This window comes from Pelmatolapia mariae, linkage group LG6, assembly GCF_036321145.2.
Source record: "Pelmatolapia mariae isolate MD_Pm_ZW linkage group LG6, Pm_UMD_F_2, whole genome shotgun sequence".
In the NCBI taxonomy this organism is placed as follows: domain Eukaryota; kingdom Metazoa; phylum Chordata; class Actinopteri; order Cichliformes; family Cichlidae; genus Pelmatolapia; species Pelmatolapia mariae.
The window spans coordinates 15,051,285-15,075,050 of NC_086232.1; the positions used below are offsets into that span (position 1 = coordinate 15,051,285).

Genomic DNA, 23,766 nt, shown 5'->3' on the forward strand with positions numbered 1-23,766 from the left:
TTTCTTTGATCCGTACTCAAAGGGTGCAATTGCTTTATCCACGCCCTGCTGCAGGCACAGGTCAGTGGTGGACAGTTCCACAATACTGATTCCTTCAAACATTTCTGTACTTCAAAACATTGTTTTAAAGCAACAAAAAATGTTTTTTGGGTTGTTTGTTGTTTTTTTGTTTGTTTTTTTTGGCGGGGGGGGGGGGGGGGGTTCTGATGCTTAGGCAGCATTGTTGCCTCAAAGCAAGAAGATTCTTGGTTCTAATCACGAACAGGTGAAGTAATTTTATTTAATGGATGGGAGGAGCTGTTAATGAGGAACAGGGGGAAACAAAAACAGGCCCACCAAACAATAACAAGGCCGGGGGTGTCACGGACAGGCACATTTACATTCCAGGTCTCTAAAAACTTACTTTCAAAATATAGGAAAATCCTAAAAGTGTGTGTGTGTTTTAACTCATTAATAGATTTAGTGTTCATTAATATGTGTTCAGAACTTGCAAATTGATGATAATTTTTCAGACATAAGATGCCTTTATAAGTTGAAACTATATGTGTATTGGTGTTGATATTGGCTGTACTGATCCTGGGTTTGGTTGGTAACGGATCAATACCAAAATTTAGAGTATTGCACAGCACTTCTGGTTCCTCCTACAGTCCAAAGACTTACATGTTAAGTTAACTGGTGATTTTAAACTGGCTGTATGCGTGAATATGAGAATGGATGTGTCTGTGTCTCACTGCTGTGATAGATTGGAGAGCTGTCAAAGGAGTGCCCCGCATTTTAAACCGTGACCACTGCAATAGGCTGCAGCTTCCCTGCAACTCTGAACTGAGTGAGCTATTAAGAAAATAAATGAATGCTTAGCTACAATCTTTAAACTGTAGGGGTAATGAACAACTCGTCACTAAACCAATAAAACATCCCATTTCACTAAAAACAACAAAAATCAAACAAGTCTTATAAAATGTGTCAGACTGCTTGGAAAATAAATCATCATTTAAATAACTACACGAAGAAACGCCTAGACACAAATACTAGAAATGAAAAACACCCGTGGCTTTAGCTTTATCTGTGTAGCAGTTTACAAATATATGTCTGTGTAGGTTCTCAGTCATCCAGGCAGTCAGTATAGACTACTGGCTAATCTAAGGCAGTTTGCAATAATGTTTTGTCATAAATGTTTTAAACTCAGATATGCACAGGTATCCAAACACACTCGTGTAATTCAAACACACACAGTACATTTTTAACACCCCTCAAACAAAAAAAGAGCACAAACATTTGTGGTTTAACTACAAAAAAGAACAGAAAAAGATTAGAGGTAAACCTGCGAGTCAGGCTATAAGTCCTCACCAACATCTCATGTGAGGTTTTATGGAATTAGCGCCTGTGGAAAGCATGTTCTCGAGTATCTGTCTGAAGTATGAGGGGTCTTTACAGTTTTAAAAAGGCAAAAATGAAACACATCAGATTTTGAAACTCTGAAAATGTCTTTTTAAATATATGATCTTGTCTAAAAGCTGAGACAGGGACAATTAGGGATTATTAAAGTTATACGAAAAGAAAAAAAATACCAAGTGGAAAATCTCACTTTTAATTATGTTAATTGCCAGCAGGTAAATTTGATAATTGGGTATTAAAAGGGCATCTAAGAGAAGCTCTTTTAGAAGTAAAGACAGGGAGGGTATCACTACTCTCTTAAACACAAACAATTTTAAAATAACCTTTTTCAGTGTGAAATAACAAAGGACATGGGAATTTCATCATCTGCTGTTCCCAATATCTTTAAAAGAGTCAGAGAATCCGTGAAAATCTCTGTACACAAGAGACAAGGCCAAAAATCAATATGGAACGGCCGTGATCTTTGAGGCGTCAGGCAGCACGGCATTAAAAACAGGCACCTTTCTGTAGTGGAAAACACTCCTTGCTTCATCCTCTTTTGCCTGTCACATTCTTTCCATCCGTTGTTGGCATTAACCTTCAACTCACCCGAGCTGCTTTCTCAACATGTATCGGTTTCATCACATCCAGTGAGTCTGAATGATACCTGTGTGCCGTAGTTGTGCCTAAATCTGGCCACATGTTGATACTCTTATCCATGGCAACACAGTTCAGTGCAAATATGTTTTTTTAACTAGCTTAAATGTCCTTGAAGTTTTCTTAAACACTAACTGAGATCAGTGAAAAGGGGTTTCTCCAAAGAATGTTTCAATGAGGACTTTATTCAGAGAAAAGGATTTTTTTTTTAAACTGCAAGAGAAATGACACTTAAATCTAGTCAGTTCTTTTTTTAACTGTTTTTTTTTTTGTTTATTAATGTGAAATATGAAACTGCAAATATTGTATTTGCAGTTCTACAACTGCTTGACGTTCTCATTCACTCGTTCAAACATGAGCTCACGTACCAATGAGAGTGGAGCAGTGAACACTTTGGAGTGTAGAGGTTTGAGGAATCAAACCACCGTCTGAACTGAATTTCAGAGTGTATGGAAGTCATTGGTGACCTTTTTTTTTTTAAGTTAAGAAGGAGCTTGATCAAGTCCCCAAAGTGATGTATATGGAGGAGAAAACAACCAACATTTTTTAACTGTCGAGGCAGGAAAAACACAGGTGTAACTGATGCCACTAACAATGGATGCATCCCATTTAGGTGAGTCCTTTCCAGGTATTTTGCTGGCTGGTTGAAACGGATTGATGGGACACTTAATGCATCTCAATAGTCATTAGGGTTATTCATTACACCTGCACCTATTCGGCTGGGATGAGTTAAAATGCAGGCGCTGTAAAGTGACTTTTTCTTACTGGTGATAAGTTCACTAATGAAAGGACCAGAGGAAGTGTAGGTTTCTGTGAACTAATAAAAAAAAAACATCTGGACTGTTCATTTTATTGCTCCGAATAGAGATCTGTGAGCATATGCTACTATAATCTAATACACCTGCCCAGGAGAACACAGCTGATAGATGCTGAAAGGGTGGATGATCACACATCAGATTATTCAACCGGTTTATTCTAACAGTGTGCACCCTTCTGATGTTCTACTTAAAAACAGAAACTAATAACCATAATGGGGTGTCTGATGATACTGCTGATAACACAAAATGTTTGTACATAAATTATTTGATACGGATGCAGCACCAGCATTTATATAAATAAGAAATATAAGTGTGATTTAAGCTCTTGTTACTGGACAGTCTTTGCCTTTGCAACAGTCTTGCAGCTGAAAGCAGTGTAAGAAGATGTTGCCTCATACAGCTGATGGTAATTAAGCTTGAATTTTCTTGTAGAATAACTAGCTTCAGATCCACCAGCTTCACTAAGAAATAAAACATATATTCTTAAAACAATCTGGATAATCTTACACAATCAGCTCTTACATAGTATATTGTTCTCAAAATGAGATGAATAGGACTTTATGGTGAGATGTAAGACCGCAAGTCTTGGTTAGAGCCAGAGTTTTACCGGGAAGCTTAAATTGAGAAGTTATGCAAGAGGTCTTACTCTTAAATTAGGGAAAACAATCTTGTTCCTCTGCTGGAATATTATGGAAACAATTTGTTCAAGCCTGTTAACTGTAGCTCAGTGTTAGCTGGAGTATCCTATTATAACAAAGTTGGATATATTGTCTTAAAATAAGATTACTATTCTAATACAAAGGCCTTCTCAGACAAAGAAGACTCATTTCCTACAAAGAGGTTACTTTCTATGGCTTTCATCTTTTTTCTTTTTTTTTTTGGCTGTGCATTTTCAATAAAGCACAGCTTCGATTACGATGACAGGTGTAAATATACCATGAACATACACTCACTGGACACTTTATTGGGTATGCGTTGCTAGTCCCAGGCTGATTGAAACACTGCTGCAGACTTGCCAAATTTGGACTGAGATGTGGTGACTATGGAGGCCATTTGTATACAGTGAACTCATTCGCATGTTCAAGAAATCAGTTTGAGATTATTTGAATTTTGTGACATGGTGTGTTAACCTGCTAGAAGCAGCCATCAGAAGATGGGTACAACAAGGTCATAAACTGATGGACATGGTCAGCAACAATACTCCAGTAGGTTGTGGTGTTTAAACAATGCTCAGTTGGTACTAGGGGGTCCAAAGCTACCAAGAACATATTCCCCACGCTATTTCATCACTAGCAGCAGTCTGAACTGCTCATACGAAGCAGGATGGACCCACACTTTATGTTGTTTACACCTAATTCGCACTCTACCATCTAAATATTGGAGCAGAAATCAAAACTCATCAGCCTAGACAGTCTTCTATTGTCCAAACTTGGTGAGCCAGTGCAAATTATAGCCACAGTGTCCTGTTCTTAGCTGACAGGCTGTGGTCCTCTGCTGCTGTAGTCCATCTTCTTCAAAGTTTCATTGTGCGTTCAGAGATTCTCTTCTGCAGTGATTATTAAGAGGGATTATTTGAGTTACTCTTGCCTCCCAGTCACTTTCAAGCAGTCTGGCCATTCTCCTCTGACCTCTCGGATCAACGAGGCATCTTCACAATGAAAACTACCACTTATTCAATAGTTTCTCTTTCGCTATACAACTGAGATGGTTGTGCGAAAAGATTATACAGCAGAGGAGCTTGTTTCAGACGAGGCCGTCTGGCACCAACAACAATGTACATTCAAAGTCACCTAGATCACCTTTCTTTCTGATTCTGAAGCACTATTTGAACTTCAGCAGTTTGTTTTGACCATGTCTACATGCCTGGAAGCACTGAGTTGCTGCCATGTGTGGGTAGATTAGATTTATAAGATATTAGGTTTAACAAGCAGTTGACCAGGTGTACCAAATGAAGTGGCCAGTGAGTACATATAACTTTTAGCACCACCTAAGTAGCTTTGTGTGTGTTGCAATAAAATGTGCACAATGATAAAATTAAAAACAAGATATTTTAGACTCCTTATATTCAGTTGCTTTATGTGTCCAACCGACAATCTCGAAACCTTTCAGGCTAGGCAAACTTATTTGAATGTGAAAATCGAGGTGCATAGTACAATAATTACCTAATCAGTGGTAAAAATCACTCATGGTTTGCTGGCTTCCTCGTTCCGATATTGACGCACTTGCTGCAGTTGTGCGCATGCATTATTACAGTCATTTTGAGTGCACTCATTTACACATGAATGATTTAGATAATGTGGCTATTATATGTAAATTTGGTCTTGTTTACAAGACAACTCAGACAATCAGGCAAGTCGGACTTTGTTGCAATGTCAGGATGTTCCTTTGTTCCAGATCTTAACAATTTGCCTTGACGACTAATAATCTGCAGTGGTCAAAAGTAGAAAAGTGTGACCCAAAATCATCACCGTTATTAAAGCTCTGGCAGATAATTAGGTTGACCGGCTACCTGACAAATCAGATTGCTTGTAATCTCACTCGCAGCACTGATTTATATGTGAGTGTACAGCTGTGCACTTGAATATAAGCGAGTGTTAGTGTGTGGTAGTACCTGTGCTTGTGTGTCCCTCTTATCTAGGAAGAGCTGAGGATGTGCCTGTTACCACACAGAGGGAGATTTCTTTTTTTTCCTTTTTCTAAACCTCAGTAAAGTATAAAGCCACACACACACACACACACACACACACACACACACACACACACACACACAGATGAAAACAGCAAGATAGATCTTTTTGAAGTACAATTTCATCCTCTCCCCTTCCCACTTTTCTCCTTTTTTTTCTTGTGGTTGAGGGAGGCGTGTTGGATCTGATGTGCGTTACGGCTACAGCCGAGAAATTTTTGTTGGACCAAAGTACGGGGCCTGAGCCCTTTTACATGCGCAAACAGTATAGACGCACACATGCACGCACAACTGAAGAGAAGAACGAACTCTTCGTCTGTGTTCACGAGGGCTTTGATGTTTAATGTGTCACGTTTTTCAATGCCCTCTGCTGAAAGAGTGTTATAGCATGTATGTGCACGTGTGATCTTTCTGCCTGCAGAATAGAGGCACAGTCATAGTGAAGGAGGGTTTGATGTCAGTGTCTCTCTCTCTCTCTCTCGCTCACATACTTCCCCCCCCCCCCCCCCCCCCCCCCACTTCTTTCTGCAGCAGGTATCTCAATCTCACTCAGAAGGCTGGAACATTTTTCTCCATCTCATTCACCCCTCTCAGCCTTTTTCTCTTTCTCCCCATCCACACCTCCCCTCCTCCTCCTCCTCTTTTCTCCCTCCCTCTCTAGTGGCTCGGCCGTGTTGCTGTCTGTTTGTTGGGGGGTAGATTAGCCTTCATGCAAATATACATTCTGCGATCATTAGCAACTTATTTCACACTCGGTTTGGGGTTTCATTCTGCTTAACAGCTGCTTTGGTTTTGATAGTGCATACTGCTCTTTTACTCTCACACAGTTTCCTCCTGAATCTGAGACGAAATGATTTAAGTGTGCATGGCATTGTGAGTTATTGCTCCAAAGCTGTGAACATTTCGATCCGCAGTTTAGAGACGATGGTTTCCAAATGAGACAGTTATAGGATGACTTTATATATTGTTGCAGTTAGCACGGAGGGGAGGAAAACAACAAAACGTTCAGTATTAATGACTCAAATGTTTTTAAGTCAGTTCACATGATCGGAGACATCAGTATTTGGCTCAATTACCTTTCAAGACAATGCCTGGCTGTTTGGTATATTGGCTACGGAGTGCTGAAGTGAATCAAACCTGTGAGTTATGAGGCAGTTATCTCCTACCATTAGGCCCCCCCTGTTGCCGGCAGTCACTCTTCTTGCTGTGCAGTCTCACTTGTTGTCTGAATCTCTCAGCATCTCTTCGCCCCTTTCCCATTTTCCCTCTCTACTTGTCGCTTCTCCAGCTCTTGCAAGTCTCTCTTATCTCCCTTCTTCTCTCGGTCTGTCTCGCTGATTGTAAAATTGAAAAGGGCTCTAATTCTGGTTTTTTGCTCACATAGACTCCAGTGCCTTTTTTTATCCCTTTTTCTGCAATTAATTTACTTCCTCTGAAAAATCTGCTGACTGTCTGTGCTGCTGGCCCCACATGTCATTGCAGGATGAGAAATCCACATTCTTCCAGTTCGGCGCGGCTCTGCAGCAGGAGGCTCTGCTCATGCTTGCTATCATGGAGGAATACGACTGGCATGTTTTTTCTATCGTCACATCCAAGTTCCCCGGGTACCAGGAATTCATAAGCACGCTGAGGGTAACTGTGGATCACAGGTAATGAAAACACCACATACAAACGCACATGTTGTTTTCTTTCCTTTATTTAAGACAGCTGACAAGATTAAGTGTGTTGTATTGTTTAATGGTTTATTGTTACAGCTTTGTGCGATGGGACATGCAGAGTGTGGTGACTCTAGATGCTGTGGATGGCGACCCAAACTCTAAATCACACATTGCACTCAAGAGGATCCAGAGTCCTGTTATATTGCTCTACTGCTCCAAGGATGAAGCCGTGTAAGTGTTTGCGTGTGTTGTTTCGTTGCGCCATTTCTGTCTCTTTGTCACACACTGCCTTCACAGACTTCAGCTTTGGATCTGTCTCCTTTGTTTGACAGGTATATAATGGAGGAGGCTCGGTCCTTGGGTCTGATAGGAGCTGGTTACATCTGGATCGTGTCCAGTCTCACCACTGGCAACCCAGACTTTACCCCTGAGGTAGTGAGGTCCCATATGTAGTAACAGGTGGCCACTTTTGAGTGGTTTGACAAGACAAGCAGTGTTTTTGATCCCAGGCTGTTGCAGGTCATCTGTTGACTATCCCAGATTTCCCCTCTTATTTATGAATGCTGACATACGATACATAGTCAGCTTTTTTGAGAAAAGTTAAATAAAAAATAATAGAATTCCCCGTACCCACAGATTAATTGTTTCACATCTAGTTTAAATAAATAAAAACGCTGACATATTGTGTATATGCATCACACACACATATATATATATATATATATATATATATATATATATATATATATATATATATATGTATATATATGTATATATATATATATATATATGTATATATATGTATATATATATAAATGAAGATTATTAAATGTTATATATTGATTTTTTTGCCATCTAAAGGATATAATCTAGTGTTGGTCAGGCACCAGATTAAAATGTCAAATGTAATTGTGATAGATGTTTTATGAGGGGCTGGCTGGTTTTGACTCTTGAACGCTGTTGAACTCTTTATAACCTCACGACAGCAAGATTCCAGGAACTCACAGCTTCCAGCCAAAACAATTACTCTGGCAGTTGAACCCTGGTCGCAATATTGTGTTTCTACCTGTTTTTGTTTGTCTGTAGATCAGACAAACAAGATAGAAATTCTTAATTAGTAGGGTTAAGAGGGGCTGGCAGGCAGATGCGATTACATAGACAAGAGACGTTGTGTGTCTGTGCAGAATTCCCAGAATTTGTGATACTTTATCTTTAATCCATGTATTACATATTAAAAGATGCTTCAAAGACAAATCATGTTGACCGCTAATACAGTTCACGTCAGAGCATACTAATTTACAGATAATCCAGCCACAAAGTCATCTTTTACACTACTTTGTACGTAACAACATATGATCAGTCCCAAAGGCATAAAATACTCACTTCTCAAAAGCCTTTCAAATGTTTATTCTCCTAATTCTTCTCCATCTCTGACTCGAGTCTTCCTGTTTGTGTTGGGTTTCCGCCTCTGATTTCTTTCTCAGTCATGGATCTGACTCTACAACTAAAGCCAAATTAAAATGTAAAAACAAAGTAGGGTAGACTGACAGATTGCTGTGCCTGTATTTTTTTCTGATGTTTGCTCAGTCTGCTTCAGAGAGTTAAAGTTTGAGCTATACAGTTTTTTTTCAATGACAGCTGCAAGATGTAGGCGATACCTGAATGAGTAATTCAGTTTATAGACATACAGTCTGTTCACACGCATCTAGTAGCCAGCTATGAATTATTTCCAGAGGACAGACAGAACCAATAAATCATCCGCCTGACACCTTTGAGAAATGCATATGGATGTTTCAAATCTGGGGTAAAAATGTCAAATTAAACTAAACTTGAAGCTTACAAACCATATGTGTCGTTTCTTAGATGTCCTCTCCTCCCCCTCTCAGGTCTTCCCCCTGGGTATGATCTCTGTGTCCTATGATGACTGGGAGTACCCGCTCGAGACACGGGTGCGGGATGGGGTGGGCATCATTTCCTCTGCAGCCACCTTCATGTTGCGGGAGAAGGGAGAGCTACCAGAGGCCCAGAGCAGCTGCTACAGCACAGCATCAGACAGGAGCCCGGGGAAGCTCCCACCTAGTGCCCTGCGCAGGTGTGTGTAACTGTGGATGTGTGACGATTGCGAGGAGATCAAGGTCCAGGGACTTGCATAACTCGGTTTGTCTTTGTGGCTGACTGTTCGGCAGCCTTACATAACTCTTTTTAATGTAGTAATGAGAGGGGAAGAGGAGAGAAAGGAAGCGGAGATGACAGCAGTGTTAAACACTGTGATTTCTAATGGCTTTTAACACTGTTAGATGTTGTGTACACGGCTGCTCGGTGTGTGAGCTCATTCTGCCTCCTTAGCTGGGAGACCTCAGGCAGACCTCCTTGTTGTTGCCACCCTGTGTTAACTAGAGCTTAGGATGTGTCTTGTGTATGCGTGTGTGCATGATAGTGTGAACTTCTGCGTGTGCACCTTGCTTCACATCATGACCGGACTGTCATTAAGTTTGGATTAGAGCAAGTGTTACTAGCTTTGTTGTCTGGATTTCATTTTTACTTGTGTATGTCAGAAGGTGTGTGTAGGTGTGCATACCACCATGCAAGATAATGTACTCTGAAGTCTCTGTGATGTACAGGCGCACACACTTACACAAAGAGAAACACAAGCATGCAGATTCATACTGAGCTACTGAGCAGTCGCTGCTACAGGGCTGTTAGCTAAACTGCCTCTGTAAAGTTTTTTTTCAGAGTGATATTGTGACTGCATCTTGAATATGAAGCATGCAGTGGCTAATATGCTATTATGAATTCAGAAGTCTATATTAAACTAACTAAAAATATAAAGGTCATGTTGCTAGGGTCTGCACATTGGTGATGACTTATGAGCTGGCTCATTAGAATGAGAGCCACAGTGCGATTTCACCATTATGGCTTTATTATCCCATTTTTCTCTCCCATTAGGCCGCTACAGTGTATATCAAAGCATATACAACACTGCTGTTGTTGACAGGTTGATCCAATATAACTCAGACCTCGACAGGAACTCAAATGTTTATTCAGAGCTCTATTCTTACTGTCAGAGGTACCTCATTTGTCTCACTAACTTATTAGATAGAATTTGCATATTTGTCAAAACAACTGCAGCCAATTTTTTTGTGATAATAAACTGACAGGTTGGATTTCCCCCACCCTGATTCGGAAAAGTGGTGAGGCTGTGATCAGGATTCTGCATACATTAGTCTAGATACAATCTTGCCGCAGTGTGCATATAAACAACGCGAGGTGGGGAGGAATAGGACAACATAATCCGGCACTTAAAAGACACTATCAGACCCGCCGGATTTTCTGTCATTCTTGCTTGACATGAATTAATATCTCAGACTCTAGTTGAGCTTATTTGGTCTCCACAATGATACAGGTTTTTATGGAAGGTTTGTCCTTGTTGTAAATTTCAAAAGGTTATTCTTTTTGATGGAACCAGTGTAGCGTGCAAACCCCTAAGCTGTCACTTTCCTCTAAAAATATGCTCTCTGCCATAATACAGAATTTGGGAAGAAGCCTGCCTTTCTTCTTTATTCATACTTTCATAAAAGTGCTCAGAGAGTATTTCAGCTAATAGAAAAGTGCTTCTCACATAGTGGTAGCAGGATCCACATTAAAAACTGCACTTACTGAAGGAGGGGTTTCATATATTTCTATGATGCAACTCTTTCTTCCACGTACTACTTAAACCTCTACTGAATTTCTAGGCGATGATGATACATTTATATAAAAATCGCTGAACCCACTTCATAATGTAGCTTTACATTTCATTTTCATTACACAAGGAATCACAATACAAACAGGATTTGGTTCTCCTGCATGCCTCAAAAACACAGCGGCGTCTTTCGTTTACATCAGAAACTTTTTTTCCCCCAAAATGGTAACAAACCTGAAATAGGAGGCGACAGCAGTTTCCCAGAATAAACTGCCACAGCGTTTCCGCTACATGTACTCAGCCGTGGCGATGCGCTGTGACAAGGGCATCACCTGCTGCACCGGGAAGATTTTTCCAACACAAAAAAATATATATTTGTCTTGACGTGCCACTAATAGTCCAAAGCACTGTGATCTGTGACAGAGGTAGGTCTGGTTGTAGAGTGAAGGTCCGGCGTGTAATGTTTGGCTGTGTAGGTTTATATTTAATTATTGTGTTTGCTGGGAGAGGACATAACTAAACCGCATATATCTATATTTACTTATTTATTTATTTTGCAGTGCCAGTACACGAGGGAGACGGGGACCTTTTGTTTACTTTTTCTCAGTGTGAGTAGAGCCAGCTTTCACAGAGCACAGGCCTTTTTCCAAGTCTTTGTAAGAACAGATGATTAATGTAGCTCCCTCTAATCCACTGTCCGACTACAATATTTATGTGTGTTGACTCTAATACCTCTCCTGGAGCTGGGACAACATAAAATCCCACCTGTTTGAACTGGAGTGTAATTATCATAGTTTTCAGCTGCGGGGTGCGTGCTAAACAGTGCTCACATGGTTCTTTTTATGCATCTTGACTTGCTGTCGCAATATCTGAGTGCATGCATGACTCCTTCATGGCCCCGTGCCCTGGTTAGCTCACATAAAAAAACTGCTTTTAACTCTTCCTTTTTAATAGTAATTCAGATAATGTATGTTTAGATAGCTGATGGACTGAGACAGGTTTTTTTCTGGATGAAAAGGGGAATCTTGTACAGAGTATGAATATGTTTATAAAGCAGATGTTTGCCTTCTGAAATATTCTGTTTTAGCTGAATGATATTTCATTCGTACAGCATCACCCGATGTGGTGTCGAGATGATTCAGACAATTTCTAATAAAACAGAACACAAGGTGTCAGAGAAAAGGTGTTGTCTGTTTTGGACAGCTGCTGTCCTGCCTGTGATTCAGTCTTTAAGGTAAACGTTCTTGGACAGGCCTTCTCTCCCCTAGTGGGAATCCACACTATTATCCCAGTCCTCACACTCAGAAATCCTCTCCTTCTGAAAATTGTTTCACTGGAGCGAGTGTGTCTTTAATCCCCATATCACTGTGTGTGATACTGGTTCATTTACTTCTCTCTGCTGCTTCACTTTAGCGAGTGTGTAAACGTTTCAGCATAGGATCTGTTTGCGTATGCAGGACAGCTTTAGTGAGTAAAAGAGTGAGGGCAGCCTTGTTGCACCAGTGACTTGTCTTTCAGGCATATATCTGTGGAGAAATCAATGCAGAATGTTGATGGGAGAGATACGTGGCCTCTGACTCTTCCCACTCCTACACACAAATATATGCACGCACACGCGTACACACTCAGGCATCCGTGCACACACGGTGGGTGAAGACAACATTGATTTGAAGTGGAGACTCTTGTGGTGATTACAGAGTGCTTAACTTGTTATTTTGAACGTATTTGCTGTTGTGCACATATACAAACACTCCAGCAGATGCAAATCAACAACAAATCTTCCTGCGCACCCACCCCCACCATGTGTTTCAGGCACATGATGCACGTGTGGAATGAAGGCCGAGATTTATCCTTTACTCCAGACGGTTACCAGGCCAACCCAAAACTGGTGGTGATCGTCCTAAATGTGGAAAGGAAGTGGGAGAAGGTAACAAAGGAGTGCAAAAATTTAAAGAAAAAACTTTAATAAGATGTCTTTTTGTGGATTTTTGGAGTGATTTTTGTGACCGTGATTTTTGGTGTGTTTTTTCTCCCGTGTCCACAGATGGGCCGCTGGGAGAACGGGACGTTGTCGCTGATGTTCCCTGTGTGGCCGAGGTATAACTCCTATGGGGACGAGGATGCCGATGAAAACCACCTCTCCATTGTCACTCTGGAAGAGAAACCTTTCGTCATTGTGGACAACGTAGACATCCTCACTGGCACCTGCATGAGAAACTCAGTGCCCTGCCGCAAACACGTTAAAAAGTAAGTACCTGCACCCACACCTGCCCACTGCCCACATAAAATCACAAGCCAGGTTGTTAGCCATACTTTGCATGCCCCGAAATGGTGACGCTACAAGAGACAGATACCTGTTTGTTCTTAGAATAGGTTCAGTCTCATTAGGACAAAGGTAGTGTTAGTTCATCTGTTTGTGTATCTCTTGGCTGAACAGAATCACACCTCTCTAACCAGTCTCAGTGTGTCTGACGGGATGATTGTCAATCAGCTGCCCTTTGTTCTTGCACTTTTCGGGATCTATACTGGGCCCACTCGTTTTTACTTTATATAATAATGATTCACCATCTGTTTGTCCTCTAGTCTGAAATCCAAATATACAGTATGTAGCTCACACTGTAATCGAGGCAAACTCGATTATGCTTCAGCACAACTTAATACTAAACTCACAAGCTCTGCGGCCCATGTTACAACTTGACCAAAAATGTACACACTTATAAGAGGAGCAGCTTTTACCCAGCTTAATTTTTTTATCCTTTTCCCGCTGTCTGTTCTTTGTCAGACAGCGGGAAGAATAAAAGTCTTGTGTCAGAGACAGAACCGACACACACAGCCCGAGTTCTCATTTGGTTCAGAGGTAATCAGTTCTGTCAGCATTAATAATTAATTGCTCTCTGTTGCTGTCAGCTCACTAATGCCAATCTGTCGGTATACTCGATTTTTGTTTCTCCTGCCGCTGTAGTGGCAAGTGCAGCCCTCTGTGATTTTATTGTTTCATTAGTTCGGTTTGATTTGTGTTTTATTTTAAATGCTCTGAATGTGTTGCTTGTTTTTAAATATTGCAATACAGCTAATTAGTAACCCTGCTTATTGTTTTCCTCATATTGCATATTGTACATTAACACTGCTCTCATTAAGGCTGTGTGTGCTTGGATCCTGGAAGAATGTGGATATTACTCATAATGGGAAAATTAAACCCCCCGGTGGTACTCTGCACCTTTCATGATTTGGTTTTTACGTGTGACTTGGAGAACTTATTCAAAATATTATTTAATACAGTTTTTTCTTCCTGATTTTTGTTTTCTTAAAGAGGTTGGCTTGAATTTATGGGTTCAAAAACAACCAACTCTCAGCCTGAGCTTGATTATAAGATTTTTTGATTCTGCGTCATCACGTACTTCTGTCCATCCCATTCTTATGAAGGGGGTATATTGTGGAAATTTAACACAACATTGTTTTGATTGCAGTGTCACAGGAACACAAAATTTCATTGCATCTGGCACAGATGTTCAGCCTGACTCAAGGAGGAACTGGTTTGAGTCTTAGAGTCTTAGAGCTCACTTTGACCTCACAAAACACATTTTTAAACTCAAGAATTCATAAGGCAATTATAACAAAAACTTCACATAATTTTATAACAGGATAAAATGGTGAGAGAATGACATTTTATATCCAAAAGGTCAAGCAACATCTTTGCTGTTCTGCAAACACACTTTTGTAGCTATTATTCTGTGTCACAGCTCAGGAACAGAAGGGGACATTGTGGCCATATTTTAATATTTGGGTGTCCATCTTTTAAACTATATCAGAGCCTCCATGGAATATACATAATGAATCTGGACTGATATGGCTGTAAACCTTATCTTGATTGGTTTGCAGAGGCCAAAAACCCAAAGGTGGTAATTCGAGTTGAAATTTGGACAGTTTTTTCTATAGAAAAGTATTTTTTAAAAATAGATTTTTACACTTAACTGTTTATTAATTGATTAATTAATGGACCGATGATTTAAATTATATATTATACATTTGAAAAGTAAATGCAGTACACTAAATAACTGGGTTTAAGACAGTTATTTGGATAAAGCTTTTTGGGCTTGATCAGGTGACCCTAAACCTTCTCTTAGTTAGGCTTAGTTATGTCAACATTTCTGGGCTGCTAGGGCTTCCCATGATGCACCGAGTATTTCTTCATTTTTTCATTCTCTATGTGTTTATACACCAGTGTGCATTTAATCATTAGTTATTATTCGACTCTGGCGCTCTTCCACTGCATGTCTTTTGTCCTGTCTCCCTCCCCTCACCTCCAACCACTAGTGGCAGATGTCCACCCCTCCCTGAGCCTGGTTCTGCTGGAGATTTCTTCCTGTTAAAAAGAACTTTTTCCTTCCCACTGTCGCCAAGTACTTGCTCACAGGCAGCCGTTTGATTATAGTCTTTACCTTCCAATAAAAAGCACATTGAGGCTACTGCTATTGTAATTTGGTGCTATATCAATAAACTTAATGTAAACTGAATTGATAGCACATATCAAATTATTGATATGTGGTATTCTGTGAAACAAGCACCTTATCTTGGCATCAACACAGTGTTCAGTAGATTAGAAAATGTTGATCATCAGAGGCATTAAGATTAAATTTCTTTCAGCCTTTTTTGTTTTCATACTAAGAACATAATCTTGCTTTCTGGGCAACTCCGGGGCACTCAGTTATGTGTAACAGTTTTAGCGGAGGTTAATTTATGTTATAAAAAAAAAGAACAAACCCCAGCCTGCGCCATGCCTGGAGACAGAAAATGAAAAGATGTTTCATGTGGGACGCTGCCCAACCTTTTGTCATCGCCCATCTGGACTGCTGCTACATCCACCAAGCCGGCCTCGTAAAGTATTCTGTTCAGCAGAACGCTGCAGCCTGCCCTGCCGTCAACCTCCCCAAGTTCTCCCTGCGCTCCCCACCTCCTCCACACTCTTCTTCCCCACTGGCTGCCGGTGGCTGTTCGCATCAAATTCTAAATTCTGGTCCTGGCGCTCAAGGCTCCTCAGGGAGTCGTGCGTCCATATCTGCAGGCTACGGCCTATCCGAACTCACCAGCTTGTGCTTTGTGCTCTGCTACAACCGGCCACTTAGCTCTCTGCTCCCTGCGGCAGCTTCGTCATCGTTTCACCTGGCCTTGACTTCTTCTTCTTTTTTTCTTTTTTTTTGCTCTTGCTCTTCCCCAACAGCAAAATGTCCTTTCTACTCCAGGCGGGACAGCAGAATTGCTCCATATCCTGTGTTGTAAAATATTCACTTGAATATCTCGATTCCTCACTCACATTAAAAACATCCCTCATACCCGTTTGCTTAAATTTTTTTCTTATCATTATTTTTAGCAAGTCTTTATCTGACATCTGATGTCTTTATCTGGATACCAGAACATTTTGTTATCTGCTATCAGTACTCTTGACAACAGTATCACAAATTCACACAGGCTTTGCCATGCTACTTCATTTAATGTGATTATTTTATGTGTGTATGTATGTATATATATATATATATATATATATATATATATATATATATATATATATATATATATATATATATATATATATATATATATATAACAACATAGTACACTTTTACTGTTACTGTCCACCTCATTGATTGATGTTTGTTCTGCACTGCATGTCATTTCTGTTGCAACAAATTGATATTTTTTCAGTTGATTTAAGATGAAAATGATGAAAAGATATTTTTGATAATAGTCCTTTAATAACATCAAATATAGATTCCTCAGATGTCATATCAGTTCAATGTGTTTTAACGTACATGACATTTGTTTTTAAGTCAGCCCAGCAGAGAGCTTTAGAGCCTTTTTTCAGCAGCGGCACGTCAAACAATACTGAGGACTCTTCTCTTTGAAAGAACTTAAAAGGCATTGTTGTAGAGGCTGAAATATGTCGCATGCCGTCTTGAATGTATAAACAAAAAGAAGATATTTTTCAGATATTCAGTGAAAGTAGAACTTTCTCAATTAAACTCCTCTTGGATTTGCTCCATTTATCTACTTTACAAATGGACACCTCGACCAGTGGCTCTCCATGACAAGATAAGGCAGCTTTTCTTTTTTGCTCATTTGCACATTTTGGAAGTCCAGTTTGGAGTCCCTAAATATGCATTATAATCGACTAAGGTTCATTTTGTCACTTGTTGAGTACCATATGTGTGCTTTTATTAACCACAACACAGCCCTAATGTTCAACTAATATCTCTTTTCTGAAGCATTCTGTGTCATCAATGCGTCGGTTCATCCAGACAGCAGAAAATAGTTGAAATTATTCAGGATAGTCATTAGCGTGGGTTAGCATAGATAGGATAGGATAGGACTGTCACTGCTAACCACGGGGGAAGTGCAAAAACTCACCGGTAATTACTTTCTTTGAAGATTTCTTTAACAGCCGGAAGCCACCATATTAAAGGTTTTGCATCTGTAGAACACAAAGAAGGCAGACGGGAGATGCCTCAGAGAAATGGATGCATCATAACAACCTCTGAGATTATCAGCACTGTAGGCAATGACTATTAGACGTCTGAATCACCTCTCATAGAGAGCTTAACTTGTGACCTTAACCAGTCATCCGCTAGCGAGGATTGCTGTAAAATCTGGGGCAAAAAGACAAGTTTCTTCTACAATTGTCATGTTTATCTGCAGCACTTCATGTGCAGATGTCCATACATCTGTATACAGTACATACATCTAACCCCCTACAGCTGCCACATTTACACAGTCACTACTTCCATATCATTTGCATCTGTTTGTTGTTATGAAAATAATCAAAGAGATGTACTGTATGTGAACCTCAGACAGCCTGTTGGTGTGTGTATATGTGTTTGCATGTTCAGAGAGGGCCCAGCTGGGAAAAACTAATGCATACAGTATGTGTGCATTAGAACACCTGAGACACTGAGATTTTACATACTCAGACTCACTCACACGTATGTATACGATGCTCGCTCTGGCTCTTTCTGTCTCTCTCGTACACGCAGTAATGATGCGCCGCAGATACAGTCGACTGCAGTTAAAGGATCTGTTAATCCTTTGATGTGCCGTGTCTTTGACAGTCGTTCTCGGTGTTCTGTGTGCGTGAATCCCTCAGTTCTTCATGAACTTTCTCCTGAATTGGAGTCAGCGAAAAAGGCAAGTGAAAAGGTCACAGAGCTGCTGCTCCCATCCACATACAGTACGCTACATCAAAGATTGCTGACATGGGAACGGAATTAACTTTTCATGGAAATGCTTTTGAAAATGCTGGTAGGGTTTAATAGATTATGAGAATCATTTGATCCAACAATGCAGTTTAGTTCACTGCTCTGAGGTCCTCGGGGACGGCTGTCAGAAAAGTTTACTTAAACACCAGCTCGAATTCTGTGCATCCTTTGTGTGTGGCTGTGGAGTTTTTTGGGGAAGCATCTTCCTACAGACGAAAGCTGAGAAACACCGAGGAGGCAGAGCGAAAAGGACACAGAAGACAGATGAGGAAAGGACAGCTGATATTTTAATTATGTGGGTTGGTTGTTCTGTAGAGGCTGGCTCTATTTAAAGCCCAGTAGCTTATGCTCGGTACCCCTGTGTTTTCATCTGGTTTGGGTAGCTGGCACTAAGGGAAACACACAGTCCCTCACACACACCCTGTGAATGCTCTCTCTGCCCTTTAGCAGTGTCATAATTCTAGTTTTACAGTTTGATGGAACCACCAGATGTGGAGCGAGCAGGCAGCTCGCACAGTTACACACATAACACTCAAATGTCCTCTGATATAAAAAATGACCTAATTCTGTTTGTGCATATGCTTGTTGCAGTAACAGCACATCAGGAGGCGCTTATATTAAGCAGTGCTGCAAGGGTTTCTGCATTGACATTCTCAAGAAGATAGCCAGGAATGTGAAGTTTACCTATGACCTCTACCTGGTCACCAACGGGAAACACGGAAAGAAGATCAACAACGTCTGGAATGGCATGGTTGGAGAGGTACTGCCTGTCTCTGTCTTAATAAATGAATGTATTACTCTGTGAGTCTGACTTTCTGTGCAAGCATTTCAATTAACAATGATATGAAATAGAACTTTAAGTATAGCAGTGACATAGTGCTGCCTGCTAAGTTTTTTTATGCTTACTCTGCCGGGCTACTTTTGCAAAATGAAACCTGTTCTCTCTCCCAGCGTAATATAATGATGTTCTGTGAGATGCCACCTGCGTTTCCTAATTACACACAAGATGTCGTTTAGAGTTGGTTCCTTCACATACTGGCACACAGATATATTGGCTGCCTTTAGAAACCAACAATGCCCACCTTTTCACTTAGTAGTTACAGCTAGTTACAGTTTGCCAGCACTGGGTTGGATTCCCTTTTGCCTTCAGAACTACTGAAATTCTTCATGGAACAGTTTTAGCAAGCCGCTCGAAACATTCCTCGCTGATTTTGATTGTCTAAGATGTGAAAATCGCATTTCAGCACTTCCCAAAGGTGCTCTGTTGTTTTGAAATCTGTCGACTGTTGGGGCCATTTGAGTACACTGATCTTACTGTCATGTTCAAGAAACCAGTTTGAGTTGATCTGAGCTTTGTGACATGGCGCATTATCCTGAAGCAGCCATCAGAAGACAGGATGGATACATGGTTTCATGTTGTTGACCTTTACTTCCAAAAATCACATTAGAAATCCAGACTGATCAGACCAGGAAAACTTTGGTATGCCTGTGCGAATTGTAGCCTCAGATCCTGTGTGTGGTCTTCTGCTGCTATACGCCATCTGCTTCAAGGTTGGACACTTGGGACCTTTGTGTTTTGTATTTAATTTGGCTTACTTTCACTTTCTGGTTTGGTTTAGGCACCAAACTAGACTCCCAAATACCCTCATTTAGTTACGTTTATTAAAAGATGCAGTGTAAAATATGCTTCTTCACATTAGTAATGACACTTGTTGGCAAATGACAAGTTAGGGGTGACAGACCTATCTCACTAACCATAAACCGATCTGTCAGGGCATCGTGGGTAAATGAGCCATGCTAGTTTGGCCAAATGAGTATTAATAGATGGTCCCAGAAACGTGATTGGCCTGAGAGGCAAGGGGCCAGTTAAACAATAATATTTAGCAAAGTAAAAATGAATAAGCTGTAAGAGCATTTTCATCATGTTTTGGGGGGTGTGCCCATTTTTCCTACTTTCATTTCCTTTAATACTGATAGAAGTGATTCTTAAAAAATGGATTGCTAATGAGTTTTTTTAAAAGAGGCTCAGTAATCTCAATTGTTTTTTTTTTAATTTAATTAATTAATGTCTCAGTACAAGAGCAATACTGTTTAAGTGGGATGAACTTGAAATAAACTGCAGTGCCTGTGTTAATTCTAATGAGGGAACTTGTAATTCTAATGACTTCTTTTTATTACTTTAAGGACAACGATGGAGCCCTGGGGGCACCGAGGCATGTTTTAGACTTTGGCTATAAAAACAATGCGATTAGTTGGATCAGTTCAATGTTTTTGGTTGTTTCACATAGTTTGTTATCAATATGAAAAATATAGAATATCAGCTTTGCTCTCAAACCTACAATTTGCACTCTCAGATCTCAAAACACAGCACTGGGAGGTACTGTTTAATCTGTTTTGATTGGCTTCAAAGTGTAACAGAAATGCAACAACTGCTCATCCGCTTGTTTCTGTTCACTGAACAGTTATGTCCGTGGGTCCTGATTTAAAAAGGGGACAGGACACCATCAGTCTTACCCAATTCCTATCAATTATCTTATCTGGAAATGATTTATTCAGCCACAGATCATATTAAAGCTAAACGCTGCCACAGGGAAACCTTTAAACTGAAATTTACACCAGGGATAATGAAACCTGACATTACGATCCACAGATTGTTCACGGATCAGACCACTAGAAGCCAAACGACAATTACATTTGAAAAAGAAAAACATAACATTTTATTTCCTACTAAAAAAGACATCTTTATGAGCAGAATGTCCCTCTGTCACAATACACTGAGACATTTACAAATGGTGGCACAATGAAAAAGACAGCTGTACTTTCACTTTTCATCGGATACGGCTGGAGCTGCCCTCCAACTACGACTGACATTCCGAGTTATACCCTGTGATACAATTTGATATTTCACATCCAAAATAAAAAGCAGGAAAAAGTCAGAGTGAAACTGTGTGATGTTGTCCAAATATTTACAGAGCTCACTGTATTTATTTCTGACAGTGTAGGCAGTAAGTCATGCTCTCGGTATAACAGTGCTTCTCGCTCTCTCTCTGGTTGCTAGGTGGTGTATAAAAAGGCAGAGATGGCCGTTGGCTCGTTGACCATTAACGAGGAGAGGTCGGAGGTCATTGACTTCTCTGTGCCCTTTGTGGAGACTGGCATCAGCGTCATGGTGTCACGCAGCAACGGGACCGTCTCGCCTTCAGCCTTCCTCGGTAAATCCATCGCTCTCTTTTTAACTCGACCCCCTTTTTTTTTTCTTTTATTGTCTGGCGGTCCCCCAACTCAGTTGACTACTGGGGGCAGAGAAAAGGGGAGGTGCTTACATTTTGGCGAAGTCTTGCACATAAAATAGAATATTTTATTCAGACAGTATATGCTGGCCAAATTCCACTTGTACTCTTGACTTTATCTGAGCCTCAACACCCTAAGCACATTAATATTTCTACCAGAGCAGAGGAAGTGGAGCGTGCCAGCTGTTTTTTGAAAAGTCAGCTCAGACAAAGCACTCTTGATACACTCCCCCCCCCCCCCCCCCCCCCCCCCCCCCTCCTTTCCTCTCCCCTGCCTTCTCCTCCTCTCCAGTTGTTCAGACGACTAGGAATTGAAGCGCTCCTCTGTGGTTGCCTAATGTCTTGTATTGTCATTGGAGCGAGGCGGGGAGCGAGGGGATGTATTGGACCATGCGTGTGTTGGTCCCAGCGTATCAAGCCATGTGTCAGTATGCACGTGTGTGTGTGCTGGGAAAAAAACAAAAACAAGACATTTTTGCGATATTGCGCTAATATATTGGGACGTTTGTGTAGTGAGACAAAGATGTATGGACAACGAATGTGCTGTGGCCGTATGTATGTTAAGGGGTGAATGCTTTGTGCGTGTATTTATGTGAAAGCTTATTGTATGATTGCGTGCATGTGTGTGTGTGTGTGTGTGTGTTTAAGCAAATGTGTGTGTTGAGCCTGCGCCAGGGTATCAGTGACGGTTCAGTATCTCGCACTCATATTAGAGGCACCTCAGCGCACAATCTCTCAGGGTTGGCTAACCCTGGCAGTCACATACTTACACATGCAGTGACACACACACACACATACACACACACATACAATTTGTCTGGGTTCAATGTCTCTGGCACTCATCCCGCTCTCTGAACTCCTGCCCTGCTACACACCAAACACACAAATAGATCACATACACATGCCCACAGCAGGGCACAGCAGATCACTCTGGGCTTGGTTCCTCTCTCTCTCCCTCTCTCTCTCTCTCTCTCTCTCTCTCCCTCTCTCTTCCTTTCTCTCTTTCTCTCTCTCTAACCCTTTCCTCTACCATCTCCCCCGCCCCAGGCCTCTCCCTCTCTCTCAGCTCTCATCCAAGGGAATAATGAGAAATATGGAAATGTGCTCCGTCAAACTCTCTGTGACTAACTCTCCCTCTCCTTCCCTCCTCTCTCACTCCATCTGTATCCCTTTTTCCCCTCTCTGTTTCTTCTCTATCATCATTTCCTCACTTTATCTCCCCCCTCATCCCTGTTTTTTTGTGTGTGTGTGTGTGTGTGTGTGCGTCTCTTCTTTTATTTCCGCGAGTCTGTCTGCCTCCCCTTTCCCGCTACGTCCCTCACTTTTTTACGCCGCTCCTGCTCCTCCACGATATCTCGCTGTCTCGTGTACTCGATTTGCCTTTAACTCTTTCTGCTCCCTCTCTCTCTCCTTCTTCCTCCTCTCAGAGCCCTTCAGTGCATCGGTTTGGGTGATGATGTTTGTGATGCTGCTCATTGTCACAGCCATCGCCGTCTTCCTCTTTGAGTTTGTCAGTCCGCTGGGCTTCAACCGCAACTTGGCCCAAGGCAAAGGTAGACTTACACACACACACAAAGAATATCACACCAATCGTTTTTCCCAGGAGCAAGAAGCCCTGAAGCAAAAGAAGTGACCTATTATCACTCTGACTTCAGACAGTTCAGGTAATGCTACAGAGCATTAGCATTTCTCTCCCAGAACTACCAAAACTGTAATCTGAGGCGTCATCAAAAAACAAAACTTGGAGCTTCCCTGTTGGCTCTGAATTGGAGATTAATGTTGTATAAAATGTTGTGACTTAATTTAACATTTAAATCAGCTAAAGGCCAATCCAGAAGTAGCAAGTGAATGTTTTTTCCTTTGATTTTCCACTCAGCACTTCTGAAAGTTCAGGAAATCTATACATTGTGTTTAGCTTGCTGCTTTTTTCACTACCCACTGATTGAACAATGAGTGCTAGGTTTAAAACTCCTTTGTAACTAGACTTTTGACCTGAACATTTAGATCCATTTAGATTTGATTGAAGCCACAATTTGGAAATCTGATTACCTCTTTTGCTTTTTTTCATCTTCTTTTTTGTCTTTTCCTCTGCAACATATTAATCTGAAAAACATCCATTTAGGTTTGGTTCGACCCACCAAATTGGAAATTAGATCAGTTAATGGACAAATTTGTTCGAGACTTTGATTTAATTGGGCAAAAACATTTTTTTTCCACTATTTCTTTTTTTTTAAACCCAAGAAAATGCTTGTTTTTACAGTGACATTGAAAAATGCTCAGGTTGAGTGCATTTTTACAAAAATCATCCCCCTGATTCTATTAAATTATAAAGCACTTTTTCCTTCATTTACAAA

General features: G+C 40.8%; 1 protein-coding gene across 2 annotated transcripts in view; it reads left to right on the forward strand.

The window, feature by feature from the left end:
- Positions 1–23,766, forward strand: part of grin2ab (glutamate receptor, ionotropic, N-methyl D-aspartate 2A, b) — a 118,481-nt gene that overhangs the window by 82,394 nt on the left and 12,321 nt on the right. For both annotated transcript variants that reach the window (XM_063475906.1, XM_063475907.1), the window contains 9 exons: positions 7,018–7,184; positions 7,290–7,424; positions 7,526–7,625; positions 9,080–9,285; positions 12,688–12,802; positions 12,920–13,122; positions 18,714–18,882; positions 21,181–21,334; positions 22,840–22,965. In XM_063475906.1, the coding sequence (XP_063331976.1) occupies positions 7,018–7,184; positions 7,290–7,424; positions 7,526–7,625; positions 9,080–9,285; positions 12,688–12,802; positions 12,920–13,122; positions 18,714–18,882; positions 21,181–21,334; positions 22,840–22,965 (1,375 nt within the window). The remainder of the gene's footprint in view (positions 1–7,017; positions 7,185–7,289; positions 7,425–7,525; positions 7,626–9,079; positions 9,286–12,687; positions 12,803–12,919; positions 13,123–18,713; positions 18,883–21,180; positions 21,335–22,839; positions 22,966–23,766) is intronic.